General features: G+C 33.0%; 5 protein-coding genes across 5 annotated transcripts; 3 read left to right on the forward strand and 2 right to left on the reverse strand.

The window, feature by feature from the left end:
* Positions 1-391: 391 nt before the first annotated feature.
* On the forward strand, positions 392-1,691 carry LOC139097736 (trypsin delta-like). Its single transcript, XM_070649685.1, has 6 exons — positions 392-404; positions 461-629; positions 691-1,102; positions 1,200-1,209; positions 1,280-1,335; positions 1,518-1,691. Exons 1-6 carry the CDS (start codon positions 392-394, stop codon positions 1,689-1,691), a joined length of 834 nt encoding a protein of 277 aa, XP_070505786.1.
* A 365-nt stretch (positions 1,692-2,056) lies between these two features.
* LOC139097779 (very long chain fatty acid elongase F-like) lies at positions 2,057-2,634 on the reverse strand (the record flags this gene model as incomplete). The annotated part of the gene is made up of 3 exons (XM_070649741.1): positions 2,057-2,143; positions 2,206-2,274; positions 2,455-2,634. Coding segments are annotated over 3 exons (336 nt in total), but the record flags the coding sequence as incomplete, so codon positions are not given.
* Positions 2,635-10,502: 7,868 nt separating this feature from the next.
* LOC139097780 (venom peptide isomerase heavy chain-like) lies at positions 10,503-12,507 on the forward strand. The gene is made up of 4 exons (XM_070649742.1): positions 10,503-11,798; positions 11,856-12,131; positions 12,228-12,388; positions 12,457-12,507. The coding sequence occupies exons 1-4, from the start codon at positions 11,723-11,725 to the stop codon at positions 12,505-12,507; spliced, it is 564 nt and encodes a 187-aa protein (XP_070505843.1). The 5' UTR covers positions 10,503-11,722.
* Positions 12,508-13,355: 848 nt separating this feature from the next.
* Positions 13,356-14,272, forward strand: LOC139097781 (transmembrane protease serine 12-like). The gene is made up of 2 exons (XM_070649743.1): positions 13,356-13,783; positions 14,131-14,272. The coding sequence occupies exons 1-2, from the start codon at positions 13,356-13,358 to the stop codon at positions 14,270-14,272; spliced, it is 570 nt and encodes a 189-aa protein (XP_070505844.1).
* A 775-nt stretch (positions 14,273-15,047) lies between these two features.
* LOC139097768 (uncharacterized) lies at positions 15,048-17,924 on the reverse strand. Its single transcript, XM_070649728.1, has 2 exons — positions 17,342-17,924; positions 15,048-17,273 (listed from the first exon to the last, which is right to left on the reverse strand). The coding sequence occupies exons 1-2, from the start codon at positions 17,895-17,897 to the stop codon at positions 16,474-16,476; spliced, it is 1,356 nt and encodes a 451-aa protein (XP_070505829.1). The 5' UTR covers positions 17,898-17,924; the 3' UTR covers positions 15,048-16,473.
* Positions 17,925-18,312: the final 388 nt, after the last annotated feature.

Genomic DNA, 18,312 nt, shown 5'->3' on the forward strand with positions numbered 1-18,312 from the left:
ATGATCTAAAATTAGGAAATTGTCTTTAGAATTTGTCGAAATTTATTCAGGACATTGCCGACTCGATTCATGAATAGAATAAGTCGATTAGTCCGCCACCAGGACGACTGGATTTTGAAAACATTTAAAAGAGAAGTAAAACACGATCAATAAATTTCAATTTGTTTAAAATTAACATTCCATTACATCCATTCATGCCATATCCAATGTACCGTTAAATAGGAATTCTACATGCACATCCAATTGCAGTTGCACAAAATTTTCTACTTTTTATTCGATCATTCATGTTTCAATTTGTTCCCGGTGTTGTTAGTTGAAATGAAATTTGTAATTTTTTGCTTTTTTGTGGTGATTTTATGGATTGGAGCTGATGGAAGCGGACGGGTACGGAATGACTGTGGTTTGTGATTTTTTGGGACTTGATTTGAATTTTAAGCTAAGAATTAAACTATTTCTTTAGCTTGTGGTGAAGCAAACGTCAAGAATAGTGGACGAATAGTCAATGGAAAGACAACAACAAGGAATAAATATCCGTGGGTAGCTGGAATGTTTTTAGATACGTTATTCATGTGTGGCGGAGCTGTAATTAGTGACAGGAATATTTTGACTGCTGGGCATTGCTATTTTTAGTAGGCAACCTTAATCATTGGTTTAACTGTTTTCCTGTAAATTTATCAAAAACTCTTTCAGCGTTAATAATCCACTTTCAGCATTTTGGATGCTTGGCATGCATGATTCTGTCTATAAAGATGGAAAACGATACAATGTTGAAGATTACTCACTGCATCCATATTTTAAAAATTTCACAATATATGACGATTTTGACATGACAATAGTAAGAACAAAGCAACAAATCACGTTCAACTACGCAGTATCTCCAATTTGTTTTAACAATCCAATGGATCAGTACATTGGACAGAGTGCTACTGTTGCTGGATGGGGACGATTGAGCGATGAATCATCAGAAATGGGAGCTCAACTTCAAGAGACAAAAGTTCGTGTAGTGTCACCGCAGCAGTGTACTATTGATGTTGCTAGATTAGTTAAATACAATCCCAAGTCTATGATTTGCGCTATTGAACGTGGAACTGATTCATGTAATGTAAGTGCTATTTTGTACTCAGGTGTACTCAGGGAGGGTACCTTGATATTATGTGAAATAGTTAGGAAATTTATTAGTGTATTTTATTCCATTTCAGGGTGACTCAGGTAATTTTTACATGTTTTGACAATTTTAATCCACTTACTCCGCTACTTATACTAACTTATTTTAACAAAGGTGGACCACTCTTCTTAGAAACACATCCGAATAGATATGAAATGATAGCAGTTGTCGTAAGATAATCTTCTCGAATTGCACAAGTCGGCTAATCGATCCAGAATCCAGCAAGTCAGCCAAATTTTACAACAAGTCAGAGCCTTGCTATTCTGTTGCCGATTAACAGACTCGTGCGATTCGAACCTAATGTCAATTTTTAGTTAATCAATTATTTTAATGATTTTTCTGCTTTAAACAGTCATTTGGCGATGGATGTGCCAGAGATTTTCCAGGAATTTATGCAACTGTCAGCAATGTTGAAACACAAAAATGGATTAAACAATACATTGTCAAATCAAAAGGTGATATTTGTAGTGATCCAGCTGGAAAAATTACAGATGCGTTCTTTGATGATGTATTTGTGAAATATTAAGGCAACAAAAATTATGTACAAATTATAAAAAATTCTACAGATGCGAAAAAATTAGTTAATTTGTTAAAGTTCGTATTAGGTACAGTTCAATCGTTAAGTTTCGAAATAAACATTTTGGAAAAAAGTGACTCTACTTTGTCTGGTTATTATTCATAGCATTTCAGCTGTATGATCATCCCGAGCAACACAAATGAAGACTCCGCCACGAAGTATTGACACACTCGTATGAACACAGACACTGCAGTATTACCATTTTCAAGTTTTCCATGCCAATGTCAATACATCTGTGGTTTACTCTTATGAAAATAAAGCCATCGCAGATCTTGAACTTCACTTACCATTTCAGAAAATCAAATGCAGAAAGTTCAATCATATGCGACCTTGTAGTCAGTTACATCAAACGTTGTTTGTAATTTTTGCAAGTAAGGATCATAAAATGCAGTTCTTTCACTCTAAAATGTCCATTTATTCAAAAATTTCACTACAATTTTTTATACATCTACGACATCTTCACCTTATTCGTGATATAAGAATTAACATAAAATCTCACAAACATTGATATTAAAAATCCAGCATTTAGCATCTGAAAAATAAACATCCAAGAAGCATTGCAGCCTGGAAGCAGAGCAGCGACAGAATGTCCAAAAATAACAAACAGCTGTGTAATTTGTATGAATGTGATGAAAGGTTTAATGAAATTTGTGTACTTCCGGCATTGACTAAATGAGCTCAAAAAATAATATCCATACATGAGAATGTGTACAGCTGAATTTAAGGCACCGATAAACCATTCCATCATTCCACCGCTATACAACAAGAATATCCAAAGTAATACAACTGTACTGATGTGATGATAAACATGTAGCATCGATACTTGCTTAAATTTCTTGCGCAGAACGAAAAAGACCGTCTCGAGGAGTTCCGAAAGTCGTAGAATAATGAAAAACCAAAGGTAATAACTTCCTTCAACTAAATTAACATCAACTTCGCCATTAATTTTTGGCTCATCAATGCACTTCCATATATGTTTAAATGAAAATCCAAGCTTGTGTCCAATTATTATGAAATAGATGCAGCCAGCTATTTGATATATGTTATAGACACGTGTAACTAAAGACAAGTTGAACGGCTTTCGATTTTCCATCATTTTTGGTCCCATTTTGAGGACAAACCAGATATAAATGACAAATATTGTTATGAGGGGATAAGGCGATGATGTAAGTGGCCATGAAAATACTATTGAATCTTGAATAATACACAATATGTTAAAATAGAGAAAGCTTCAATTCTAGATTGACTTACTTCTTTCATTCCACGATATTTTCGTTACGTTTCTCATTCTTCTAAGCTAGTTTTTAATTTATTTTAACTATAATTCTATTCAAGCAGTTCCTAAAGCTCTAGAAATTCAAACTATTGAACCATCATTAGCATTTTCCGTTCCTAATTTAATTCCAATAATCAATAAATATTTTCTTCTTTAAATCAATATCCACTAAAGTTCAACTTAGTAATTAAAACCAAATAATTTTCACTAAAATTCGTTGTGTACGTCTTTAAGGATTCTTTTACACTATTTTGATTATTGAGTCAATTTTTATTGAGCCGAAACATGCATGAATAATTGATAATAAAAAGATGTACTAAAACACGATCGTGTCACTAACTCATATTTAGTAGTTTGTTCAGCTGTAGTCAATAAGTTTTATTTTTTTGGAATTTCGGAATTGTTAATTGAAACAATAAAACGTTTATGATTGTTCTCATTATTCAGAAATTATGAGGAATCGGCATAAGGTTTAGCAGATGTCGATCAGGGACGTAAGCCGGCTTTAGATGCTCTCTTAGTGCTGATATTGGCTTAAGTGCAATGGGCCCCAAGCAAATCAATAAGTAAATTATAAACGAAGGACCTGCAAGAGACTCAAAATTTCCTTTAGCTAGCTTAGCTAGCCTCGTAGCAATACCCCCTAGCTACCCCCTGATGCACAAATGCATGTCACTAATCCATCAAAATTGTAAATCTCATTATTTAATTCATTAACTGCAACTACTAATTATGAGTGACATCCATATTGCACACCAGCATTAGAACCTCCCGTCAAGGCATTTAACAGCTAAACAACTGTAAACTTGAGCTTGTTGAATCAGAATCTATGCCAATACCAATACGTGACTTCTTCAAAATTCTTGAACTTCATACCTTAAACACTCAATAATTTTTGTTCCTAAATTACAGCTTCATCTACAATGTATGACAAACGTCCACACGTACATCAATGAACTGCAGAATCATTTAACTGTTCAACATCTGAAGTTCATTCTAAAGGTTGCATGTAAATGGTTTAAATGCAAATAATTTATTGATCGTTGCAGTTTAAATACATAATAAGTTAATATGTAGGTTTAGAGCTGAGACGTGTACAGGTTAAATTCTAAATTATATGTTTGATCAGATGAGTGTCATTCTTTGATGTTTACGATTTACTGAATGGTATATTAATGTCTGTGGCATAGCAAGAAAGGAGATTTGTCGAAAATTGGATGATTAATGGTCTGAAATTTGATTTAAGTAGCTGATTCTCTTTAATTGCACTTCCGGAAAGTACACGGCGAAGGAATGGCTTATAATCCGACCCCAGACCAGTGTGGCTAATCCCTAGGCCAGAGCCAAGATGGCCTAGAACCAGATTTTCAGCCATATCACTGACGTGTGCTTTTCGGGATTAGAAACAGTCTAATTTCATCTGAAAATAAGAACCGAAGCTTGAAGTCGACTCGTAATTTCTATGTAAAAGTCATCCAGACTTCATACAAAATTCGACTCGACTTAAAGCTCTAAATTAAAAATTCACAATTTACTTCCATATTGCACATATTCTACGAAACCTAAAATAATTATTAGTGTGCCTAAAATGCATGAATTTATTCAGTTCTAGTCATCTTACCTAAACATTTTACTTTTGCTTTCTCTTAATAAAGCTTTTAACATAAAATTTAATAAACAAAGTAAGTAACAATGTCATATTTACAATTTGTGGATAAAATATTTCATGTACGGTCCTGCAGCTGGGCTGAACAGCAACAATACAATGAATTAAGATCGTTGTCAACTGAATTATTTGAATTGATGTCAGGTACGGTTTGATAATGTTTGTGAATTTCTTGCAACTATCAAAGGAACTGAAGAAGTAATAGCCATACATGATGACATGAACTAGAGAGTTAACAGCCGTAATATAAACTTCCATCATTGCTGCGCTGTACTTTACTGAGATGTAAAGCAATGCGACGGTACTGATGTGATGATAAACATGTAAAGTTGTGACTTGATCAAATTTCTTACGTAATAAGAAGAAAATTGTCTCCAAAAATTCAATCATTCTTAAAATAATAAAGTACCAATGTACTGAGCTGACTTCCATCAATTCCTTTGTAAATTCTCCATCGGAATGAATGCATTGAAAAGCATTAGTGAAGCTAAAACCAATTTTATGGACACTCTTAAGGAACATTGTACAGGCAATGATTTGGAATATGTTGTAGCACCGAATGACGAAAGTAAGATTGTAAGGCTTGCGTGTTGACATAAATTTTGGGAGGAATTTGTAGACCAGCCAGAGATAAACGGCAAACACTGTCATTAAGGGATGGAATGGACCTAGGAACGGCCATGATGATACTATTTCCTCTGTGGATTAGAAAAGGGAAAGAAAATTAGAACTATTGTGATATTTGCATGTGTATGCATGTCTATAATCATATTTTAAGCCATCTATTAGCTGTTCATTAATAGAAAAAGTCAATAAAAATGACTGACTCAATATACTCAAAAATAGACCCTGTAATAAATCTTAATTACCCAAAGAACTTCAAATAGAATTTAATGACTGTCCATTTCCTATTTTTATTTCGCTATCTATAAATCATGTCACGCGTCTTCTGCTTTAATCAGCTAATTGCTTTCATGTATGAATTTTTAATCCACATGGATTACATACGGCATTCTTTCAATGTCAAAAAAAGAACTCATTGAACTCATTGAAAGATTTCTCATATCTTAATGAAAACATTCGATGCACATTATACTTTACGTGCACAACAGCTGATGAGTGTCAAGTTTTAAATGCCGATAAGATAAAATATTCTATGAAATTTTCCAATCACTCCCATAAGTGTGGGGATTAAATTGCTATTTTGAACTAGCTGAAACTTGGATTGATGGGGACATTATCAGTTGCTGTGGAGAATTTGGGGCTTAAGTTATTATTGGAATTGGAAAGAACATTGACTTTTGGAAGGAATTGGTGGAATTTGGCAATAATAGCAAGGAGTTAGTTTATTGAACTGTGATTTTTTGGACTTTTGATCCTAAATCACCCGACTACCCCCTCCAAAAGCTTTAAAGCTTATTAAGCCTGATCAATTGACAAAGCTGATAAGCAATCATATCTAAGACTCTTAAACCAGATATTTCCAAGCATATCTAGATTTTGTAAGCTTAGTAAAGCCAAAACATCATCAAAATTAACCCTTTAGATTGCATTGTTGGTGCTAATTGAGTCAGGTTTGGAGTCCAGGTTTCAATCTATCCTTCAACGTCCATATCCCGTCACATATCTCAGTACTTATTGGTATTGAAGGGACACCCCAACATATGAACAAATTGAATATTTATTCAGCTTTAAGACTCAACAATCCCGTAAATTAGCATACATATTATGACTACAGTACTTCCCAAACTTTACAAACAAACAAATTCCTTTTATCACTCATTTGTTCTTTACAAATAAACACACAACTTCCTCACATGTTTCTTTTCAAATTCATCACATGTTTTGCACAATTGGCTACATAATATACACACAATCGTATGACTCAATATACTCGGTGCAAAAGAACTTAACGATATGTACACACCGAGACAAGAAAAAAAATGAGATTATTTAAGAGAAAAAAAAAAAAATAAATTATAAGCGACGTCACGTCTCTTACTGATCTCATTTTAATTGAGAAAATGTTCAAGATTTAGATTATACGACGATCATGTTTGGATGTGCACACACTTTATTACAATGAAAATTCTTTGAAGAGATTTTTGGTCGTAAGTATGCGGTATCAGATTGTGTAAATATTTACTTTTGCACGTGTATAGAGAGAAAAAAATGGTGTGAATTTGAAAATAGATATGGGGTGATTGGGATGTTATGAGTTAGGTACTTTAATTAGTTAAAGTAGTAACATCAGGGATTTAGCGGGAAGGGGTCAAAAAATTTTGGATTTTTTTGCTGATTTTTAATAAAAAAAACTTGCAAATCCAAGAATTTGTTCCCAAATGGGGGTTACTGAGGCAAGGGGTAAAGAGAGGTAGTTTGGGGTCAACAATCTTTAAGTCAACCAACCTACCGCAACTTCATTTACTCAATAAATCTTGATTATTCAATACTTTAATTAAACTACAAAGAATCTGACATTAAATCATGTCTTCTTCCTATAGTTTGACATTTTACCGGTCGCCGAGGATGTAGTCGAGGAACTTGAATGTCAAATGTTGTCACTCATTTCTAATTATAAACATTAATGTCAACTCAAAACCTTATTTATGTCCACATCTGATATTAAAAATTGATGAGACAATTTCCATGAATTTTTCAGCTAGTCTTTAAAGCCTCAAAATTAGTCATTAATCCTCAAGAGATTTAAAAATAAAATTTTTCACACATAAATTATCGATCACATAATACTTACTTCGACTTTCCCATGTCAATTCCTCAATCACATTATTATTTTGTAAAGCACCTTCCATAACTCTTCTCCAAATTGATATTTTCCGACTAGTTTTTATTGATATATCTGAGGAAGGAAATAGAAAAGAAAAAAAATCATGAAAAATTCAGATTGATTCTATCCGCAAGACGCCACTTGAAACAATGCTCGAGTCCGCAAAATATTTACATTATTTTTTTTTTTATTTACAAAACTCGCAAAAAAATCACGCATTGGGGAATCATGAAAGCAATTTGCAATTGTATTCAATTAACAGTCTCACAATAATAAATAATAAAACTTTTTAGACATGCAAATAAAGGTCTACATTAACAGATTGTTCCTTGATGAAATCAGCCGATGTACTGAGAGGCACATACATAAAAAAAAATATAATAAATGAAATTCTTTATGAAACATTTTTTTTTTTTTGCCAAGAAGCAGTTTGAATGTGTCATTATCACGATGAGTAGCACTTCGCACGCTTTTCGGGTTTTTTTAAAATTAGAAAAAAGTTTTGCAGTGGTTTCGGCTATAAGCCGAATAGGTATGAAGATGAAGAAAGTTCATGTGATAGCCCTGATGAGCACATAAATCGAGTGTACTTTGTATTGTGGAACCACTCACGGAATCAAAATTTACGTATGCTATTACTCTCTTATCTGCATGGTATATATTCATTATTAGAAATTGTTATCTCTGCAGCACAAAATAACATTCTGGAATCACGTTGCTTGATTGTTCCATTTGACATGATAATTTAATGCCGTTGAGGTCAGCTGTGAACCAGATCTGATTGGATTTTTTGTTTATGTTGACATTTGAGCTCGGAATTCTTTAGAAATTTTTCGATTCTTTTCCTCCGCATGTTTTGCACGCGGTTATGTTGTTATCAAATTTATGAGTAATTCCTTTGAGTCTAGACATCTGCTTTATGTGTGAATACATAAGAATGAATGATTCTTATAATGCTGGATTGATGCTTTTGAATTTTATGCTTCATATGGGGAGTTTAAGAGGCAGTTGTGCAACTAGATATGGTTTAGTGATTAGCTATGGTTTAGTGATTAGATTGACGATTGATCCCGGAATGATAAGGGATCTTAAGACAGAATCAGAGTTTAGAATGTCCCAATCTTCAGAATTTTGTGCATATATAGACTCAAATATACCTACAAGATACCTACAAAATCTTTCTTGTTTTCCCAATTTTTGTCTCCAAAATTTGATGACAATAAATCGAAAATGAATCACTTTTTTGGCATGATATGATGGAACCATAAAAGTTTGTATATGTTGCTTCGCCCACATATGTTTTATCGAATAAATGGATATTGATTTTTTATCGCATGCCAAAAATGTTGCGTTTTAGAAATCAGGGCATTGAATAAATCAGCTAAATTGCTTTTTCTCAAAATCGATTTTAGCAACAGCCAACAATTCTACATGCTGATGATTCAGGAAAATATGAATAATCATGAAGTTTTTAGTCCAACAAAGTAAAGACCCTATCAAGATTTTGTTGGATATAATCCCTATTATTCAGAATAAATGCATATAATTTGAATAATATTTACAAACAGAATCGAAATTAATTATAGTTGAAAGCAGAACTGAACTTTCCCATTTTTGCTTACATTGTACTTACCGTAATTATTTGAAAAAAGTAAACTAAATGTCATTGTGATAAGGAAAAAAAAATGATTATCCACTACATGAAGCTCCATTAAGCTGATGGATTTTTTTCCGGAATTCACTTTGGGGATGTTCAATTGTTATGTAACGTTAGTAATTTGTGTCATAAAATGACCCCTGAAGGATGAACACAAAATTCAGACCATCTTAAGAAGGTATGCGTAGACAAAAATTAGAGAATTTTGACCTTCCTCTGAACTTTGTATTAGATTCATCTCCACCCTCTTCCATTTGGTGAGCGTTACATAATAAATGATCGACCTCTGACGTAACAAGTGAACGTTCCTTCTTTACTGCTTTATTATTTTGAGTTCAACATTGCGTGCTTGATTATTGGATTTATAAATAATGTAATGTGGGAACAGATGCACAAATCGAGCCCAAAAGGAAACAAACTGAACATGGTGTCATGTCAAAACAGAAATATATAATTCAAAAGAAGTCTGAACTAGCAAATAAAGCAAATAACATCAGGATAGTTCAAATTAGGGGCTAATGCAACACGAGACTGTCTTCATATTAGATAATATGACTTCTAAGTGCTTCTTATTTTTGGTCTGAATATTTTGTAATATCTGGTCAACAAAGAGTTGTCAGACAGACAGTTGTTCTCCTTTTGGCACTAAATAATCTCCCTGAATATGACCCTTTTCATAATCTCACTTTAAAGCTTAATAAACTGCAGATATTCAATGCAGACATCCATTTTACGAAAAAAATCATTACACTGCAGAACTTACAGACAACAACAAATGTATTATGATGGATTTTTCAACTTTTCCTTCCCAATTTCCACTTCAAACTGTAAAAGTTCTTCAAATTTCCACAAAATTAAAAATCACACAAAACAAAAACACCGGCAAAATATTTCTAAGCCTACTAATTCCAAAAATATATATTTTTTATATAATCGACCCCACAGATTCTCAAACCTTTACACGGTAAAGCAAATCAAGGTCAATGCCATATGATATTCAAAAATAAAAAAAGTCTAATATTTCTTACCGATTGTGTTATCGAAATTTCGCTGGATTTACTCAATGAATCCACAAACTTTGATATTTATCAGTCGTAATTGATTAAAATTGCACAACTTAAAAGCACTTAACTAGTTAAAAGGTAAGAATAAAATTGAGATGAAAATTATTTCATCAACCGGAATTTCTGATTGAAAAATCAATAATTTCGAGGGGTTTTAGACTTGGCGGATATGTTAGTGGATGATTTGAGTTTTTTCCGTTGTCTTTACGATGCACTTTTGGCTAACTTACTCAAAAAAGTTCTATTTCTAGAAAAGTTTGCACACAACTTATTTCAAGGAAAGCTCACAAAATAATAAGAAGACAATTGCAAGCCAAAGTGTCAATCAGGAATATTAAGTACAATACAAACTACTTTCGTTAAAGTTTATTTACTGATTATAATCAAAACTTGAGACTTCTTATTGAAGAGAAGGTGACTGGGTCTTAATTATACTGTAAAATGACAACAAATGGCATCAAATTTCCTTATTTAAATCGTCATCCTCGAGCCGTACAAATTAAGCAGGATCCACCGCGAAGCTTTTAACACCAAACAGAGGCTGCTTCCATTTGGAAGCCTAGATAGGGAATTTCCACATAACTGATAAATCTCTTAAGGTAACTACTTCAGACTTTGTGGACGGCAAAAGATCGCGAGGAAGACCGAAGAATTCCTGGATTTGATGTGTTGAAAAGGACGCTAAGGTCCCTAATATCGAGAACTGGCAAAAGGTTTCAAAGGATAGTCTTCAGACATTCCTTACACGCGACAATGGGCCCTTGAGCTCCCCAGCCAAGGAAGTAAGTAAGTGAGTGATAAATCTCATAAACTCTTGACTAGTTCGGATTCATATATTATATGGATTCTTCAACTTCATGGTGATCCCCAGAATTATTTCATCGAGAACCTTTTTGCATTACAGCACATCAGATTTTAATAGAGCAAAAACTCCATAAAACTCTGCTTTCAAAATAATAGCTTCAATTTAATTTATAAAGTCCTAAATATTATAAAAGCCTTCAATCAAACAATTAACTAAATCATGTAAGTTTAAGGCTTTCGAATTAAAACATGACAAGCCATTCATGTGTTTCAAATCATACAAATTATAATTTTGTTATAAATTTTTAAGCAACTAATTGAATTTAATTTCTTTGCTATGAGGGTCTTTGTAATAGCTTTTTTAGTTGCTATTTCAGCTTCTGCAGGATATTCTAAAGTCCTTGATTGTGGTGAGTATTTCTGGCTGAATTGTAAATATAAGGGTTCATGGTGTCTTGATTTTGACAAGTTCTGGAGATCGAGATGGTATTGAGATTGAGGCAGTCATAGGTTATCTCGATTTCATCTATAGAACCCTTAACCGAGGACGTGAATGATCAGTGGCATGTTCTTCATCATATCTACATATAATAAGCTTCCTTATTTTAATTCTTTCAATTTTTCAAGTCTGTGGACAAGAAAGTGAAGATGGCTACATAATTCTGCAAACTCTCGGCCCGAGGATAGTCAATGGCACTGAAGTGAAACCCCACAGATATCCATGGATGGCCGTTATGATGAAAAACTATCAACATGTTTGTGGTGGATCAATCATCTCCGATAAGTTTATTTTGACAGCTGGTAAATTAATTTAAGTTTCTAATTGATGACTCCAAGCTCTATATACAATATCCATAGGACACTGCATGTACTACATTCCACATTCTATCGATTCAAGATGGATCGTTGGAAGTCACAGCATTAGAGAAGTACAATATACTAAGCAACAATCTTATAAAACAAAGGATTATGAACTTCATCCATTATGGAGACCTGGAACAAAGTTTGACAATTATGACATGGCAATGGTATCTGTAGATAGAAGAATTATGTTCACTCCAGCTGCTATTCCAATTTGCTTGCCGAAAATTGGCGATGAAAAATTGTTTTGGAATCAAAAGGTTAATATTGCAGGTATGTGAATTTAGGTGTAGCAAAATGAGGGAAGAGGGGCCCCACTGCTTCAAAGTACGTCCCTTAAGTTTCTATTAATTTAACCCAATTTTCCAGGCTGGGGAAGAATTGAAGAAAATGGGGAACAAACAGACGTTCTTATGGAAACACATGTTTATTTGAAGACTCAAAGAGAATGTAGACAACTGGCAGGCCACATAAAATATGATGAGAGGTCAATGATTTGTGCTCATGAAAGAAATACTGATGCTTGTCAGGTTGGCAAACAGAATTTATTTTTTATTAGCAAAAAGGCTTAATTTTGATTTTTTTTATGTATTTTTAGGGAGATTCTGGTAATTTTTTAAGAATTATTTTATGGTTTGGTGGGATATAATCTGTTTTGTCTGTTTAAGGTGGTCCAATTTTCGCTGAAAAGTCTAAAAACCATCATGTTATATTAGGGTAAGTAAAAGGAACCTTAAGATGCAATTTTTGATCATTTTTCAAAAATTCTAAAATTTCAATTAATTCCCTTAAAAATTGAACATCCCCAACAGTGTAACATCATTTGGCGAAGGATGTGCTCGAGATTTCCCAGGAATATACGCAAAAGTTTCAGATCCAGGAACTATGAAGTGGATTAATCATAAAATAGCATCAGCTAACTCCTATGTTTGTAGAAATCCAGATGTACCGAGAAGATATCTTTAGGGGCTAGATCAATGACTTGATAGAGTAGGAATTTATTGTATTTGGGCTGATTTGTATTCAATAAAAGATGAGGAAAATTAAGAATTTTTCACCAGGCTACGTTCAAGCTTTATTCACACAATTTTATTATGCTTTACAGCTGTCAATCTAAAATTTTAATCAAATTTCAATACTAATCAAGAAATTATTATGACAAGGTGTTCATGTGTTACAAATTGGGGAGTTATTGCCATTTTTAAACCTAATATTTAGTAGTTTTTTAGCGCATTTTCCCAAAGTGCATTGCTGAATTCTGTGATGAAGCATATATTTTTAACACTGGTCCTTATTAAGCTAATTTCATCAGGATTAATGGAAGTACTTGATTATTGCAGTAAGGTACATATTTATTTAGTCATTGAAGATCATTACTTGCTCATTCAAACTTCAGTTTGTGGTCGCGATGCAAATTATCATCCCAATATTATTAGAAGTCTAAGAATAGTCAACGGATCTGAAGTTAGGCCTCACAACTATCCGTGGATGACAGTTATGGTAGACACGTGGTCAACCATTTGTGGTGGAAGTATCATAACTGACAGGACTATCTTGAGTGCTGGACACTGCGTTCATGCTATTATAGATCCAGATGTAACTCGCTGGATTGTTGGAGTTCACAGCATTCAGACAGCTTACGACAATCAACAATTGTCGTATAATTATCTGACAGTTCATTTGCATCCTCTTTACATGCGGACGATGCTTTTTGACATTTATGACATGTCCATATTTGTTCTTAATCGTCAAATTATATTTAGTCCAAAAATTGTCCCAATTTGTCTACCAAATGCTGGTGATGATAAATTATACTGGAATCGGATGGCTATTGTGGCTGGATGGGGACGAACTTCAAATAAAGGGCCAATGACTGACTTGTTAATGGGAACAAAAGTTGTATTGAAAACGGATAAAGATTGCAGGTATATGACAGATTTAGCGGCTTATGATTACAATGCTATGATGTGCGCTCATGAGATTTATAGGGATACATGTCAGGTTTGTTGAATATTTTATGAAAAAATTGTGTCAAAACTAAACTTGGATTATTTTTAGGGAGATTCTGGTAAACAATTTAAATTTCCAAACATTTTAAAAGTGATTTAATTGTTGTGTCAATCAGGTGGACCTCTTTTCGTTGAGACATATCCAAACCACTATGTAATATTAGGGTAAAGTCAAAAACCTCTAAGTCGACTCGACTTCTCATAAAATTCAAGTCGACTTCGAACTCTGTTAAAAAATGAATAATTTTTGTAAATTATTCTAGTGTTGTGTCATGGGGCGAGGGATGCGCTAACAATTTTCCTGGAATTTATGCAAAAGTTTCAGATCAAGGGACTCTTTCATGGATTAAAAGAGTAATAGAATCGGTTAATGCAAATAAATGCAGAGATTATAAGCGTTTTTAAATAAATAAGCTTGAGGTCTTTTATATTTAAAGTCATGTGATATATTTTGCAAATTTCTTCATTTTAAAGATACTCTTATAGGCATAGAGCATGCATTCATGGTACATAAATGGCTAAACGGTACTTAAAAGTAATTTTTCTGTCAGCCAGGAACACATCACTTTGACATAATGTCTAGTTAATAACTAGACCTACGATCGACTAATGACATTTTCTTGCGAACGTCCCATAAAGTATGTCATTAGTGGACTATTGGCCTAGTAATTGACTAGACATTATGTTTTATTTCCAGACGCTTATTTCAGATTTAACTCCACAAATACATTTCAAACTGCTATAATCACATTAACTACTTATTCTTTGAATTCACACTCAATTGAAATTTATAGTCATCCGCCTTCGTTCTGCACATGTGAAGCAATAAGACGAAATGTTTTGTTGTTCTTTAATTTATTTTTTCCTTATCAAAACATTATTTTTTAAACGAAATTTAATTGCGAAAAGTTAGTTTATATTTGCATACAATAGCAATGATTGACTAATCGGAAGCAAAAAGTCGATGTTTGATTTCATTGGTAATTTGTAGCTTCAACAATAAATTGTTAAAAGCTATAATTTATTCAATATTATCAAAATATTTAAATTGTGTGAAAATATTGCTATTGTCGACCTCAATTTTTGCAGAATTGACCAAAACCATACTTGAGTTAAATGCTGAATATCCTGTAATAATCACAAACTCCAAAACAACGTCCTTAAGGTGAATTGCCAAAAATAAGGTTTTTATCAATCATTTTACTTCTTTATTATCCAACATAATAATTTCATTTGCATTAATTCACAAGAAAAATTAAGACACTAAAATTCATCTTCATGTTTTTACAACCGTAACGGCACAAAAACTCAATCGCAGACACACAAGACTATAAAAATGAGAAGATTATAGTCATCTGGCTATCACATTTCATTTTCATGCCGTTAGGATTTCTTAATTTTATTCATAATATGTTCATTTTTCATTTATTACTTATGGTTTTTTCGGGGAAAAGATGCAAGTAAAGTGAAATGGACGCAACACCCGTAAGAAATGCTCACTAATCAACATTGCTTCATAAAAATGAATACTTATAGCATTTTATGCGTTTTTTTTACTATTTTGTCTTGTTAGTATGTATATAAAGGGGATTCTTAGCTTAGAAAGTGAATTTATTAAGTGATATAAGTGTGGAATTGGAAGGTTCAGGTTTGATAGTCGGGAGGTTTGATTATGGATAATCTGCATATTGTTCTTCATTGGGCTGTTTAGGACCAGTTCATGATTTCCAAAATTGGCTTTTGTTTGACTAATTGTGTCTAGTTCTGAGAATATCTGATCGCATCTAGATGGAATTATTAATTCTAAGAGCTACAGACATAACTAGTCAAATCGGTTCCTATCTTCATCGGGTCTATACCAGCCAGGGTATCGTCGTCTAAAATCTGAGGAAGAACTAGTTAGGGATGGCTAGGAAAGGTGGGAATTGGATTCTCAGACCGGTAGGATTCAGTAAAGTCTCTCTTTTAGTAATGACTACAATTGAATATAACATTACGTTATTATCAAAGAGTATTATAATTTTTATTTATAGAAGCTGTCAGATGAATCATAGAATTTGTTTTTCATCCACAAAATGACACAATTTTAATTTCTGAGAACTTGCTATCAGGATGCAAAATTGGATATCAATCTACTCCAAATTAGTACTTTATTCACTAAACAATACTCTAATCTACTGCTATCCAATGAACATGCTCATCATTTCACATCTATAAATCCGTAATTCACAGACAATGAACATCATCACGTATATAAATACCCAAATTTTACAAATATTATTCTCTATGTCTACCCATAAATCCACCATGTCCATCACTAAACAATCCAATTCCACAATTTATATAACTCAATTTTATATAGAATTTATTTGGATCAGCATCACGTACACAATAACATTCACTCGTAAAGTTCATCAAAAATTTTTGTTACTTCACATCTTTCTATCATTTTTTTAGCGTTAATCTTAAGTCCTTACAGGCTACAAAAAAAAATTTCTTTTAGTCACTGACAAATTAAAGAGACAAATTTGGAGAGGAATTAAAGACAAGACTGCATAAGCTTGAGCAGCGGAACTAGACGATAATAATAAAAATCAAAGATTCTCTTAATAAATTATATCCAATGACTTGCCACTCAGACTCTTTTTACTCGTAATTGCTTCCTCTAAATTGCAGTCTAATTTACTATATGCAGCCTTGCTGCCACCTCGTGAACGTCCTCGTCTTGAGTTACGTCCTTGACGTCCCTCGAGGAGTAAGGCGAGGATCTTGTGACGATTATGATAAAGAATGTAGAGTACAATTGTAAGGAACATAATTATACAAAGGTATGTGAAGAAATTTGAGTCTGGATCCTCCTCAAACGGTGCTGACTGCACACGTTGTGGATTATCGCTGTCATGTGGCTCAATATCCGTCAATTGTTCTTGTTGATACTTATTTGAATTTTGATTATTGTCACGTAATTGAAAGTCAACTGAGTACATATCATCATCATCGTCGTCACCATTGACACCGACATCAACATCCAAATTTGTCTCAACGTCCTTATCCGTTCCTGGATTTTCATCAAAAACGGGATTATCAGCTAATGATGACTGTTCATCATCTAAATTGATATTTGCTGTTTTTGTGTCTGTTTTTACTTGTGCTGTTTCTGTTTTGCCAGCTTGTGTAACAGCAGCCGGTGATGTAACTTGCGCCGGCAATTCATCGACCTTTTTAGTCTCATTTGATGTCGTCTTTGCTTGTTCCTCAACATGAACTTGTTCTCCCGTTGATTCTGTCTTATTTACCGTTACGTTTTGCATTACGACAGGTTTTTTAGCCGCAACTACGTCAACAAGTGTTCCTACTTCTGAAATAATGTTTTCCTTGGCTGTCAATTGTGCCGATGAGTCATTGACTGTAAAAGAATAAATATATTATTTTTTAATAAAATTTTTATCAATCACCAAAATCATGATACAATACCTTTACTATGCTCAACACTTATCGATTCATTTTTTTCGACTGTATTATTGTTATTTTTATTGCTGTCAATTCTTGAAGCTAATAACTTGTACTGATCGTAGATGAAGAAGCAAACAGGTTTTGCTTTACTGCTGTAATCTTCAAATGATTTATACATGCATTGTTCACTACACATTTTACCGTCATTATGCTTAAGGATGTCCTTGAACCAAGTAAGATTGAATGATTTCATGAGTGTGGATGTTTCTGCTACTGTCGGTGTATCGGGAATTATTTTAAGGAAATTGGACTCGCAAAAATCTTCATCATGATGTGTTTCATTGGCTGCAAAGTCAATATGCGCCTCATTGAATCGTAAAGTGACATCAATTAGTGCTGTACAAATTAGTTGATTTGATTCACATTCGCGGACGAATTTTTCTTTAAATAACTTTTCGAATCGTTTATCACTTTTGAGGACATTGTATAATGACTTTGTCTCTGTTGTTGGTGCTGAATTAATGTAGTTAAATATTAAGAATAACACGAAAAATGAAAGATTTTTTAAATGTCTCATCTTGCTCTTTCGATTTTCTTTTTGTTACTAAAGTCTTCATACAAATATTGTGTGCATTTATGTGTCAGGGGATCAATTCATATAGTGAAGGTTAAGTTTGAATTTAATTTGGCCGTTAGAAATAAATTTATAAAAACTATTTTAAAATCGTCACATTAGTTCTAAAGTTTGTCGATTTATATCTATAGTTTTACTAATAGTTTTCAAAAAAAATTCAATTAAATGAAAGATAATATATTTGTGATTAAATGACTTTATTCGCAATATATTTCAGCAGATAACTACAAAGGGTATAATCCCACATATTTTCAAGTGGGCTTTATATCTGCCAGGAAGATAATAGTTTAATTTACATTTACAAGTGGGATTATCTGGTTTAACTTAAATCCGGAAATTCAAATAGACCTTTTGGATA

The sequence above is a fragment of the Chironomus tepperi genome, unplaced genomic scaffold (assembly GCF_022539635.2).
Source record: "Chironomus tepperi strain 1889 unplaced genomic scaffold, CSIRO-AGI_Ctep_v1 contig_430, whole genome shotgun sequence".
NCBI lineage: Eukaryota > Metazoa > Arthropoda > Insecta > Diptera > Chironomidae > Chironomus > Chironomus tepperi.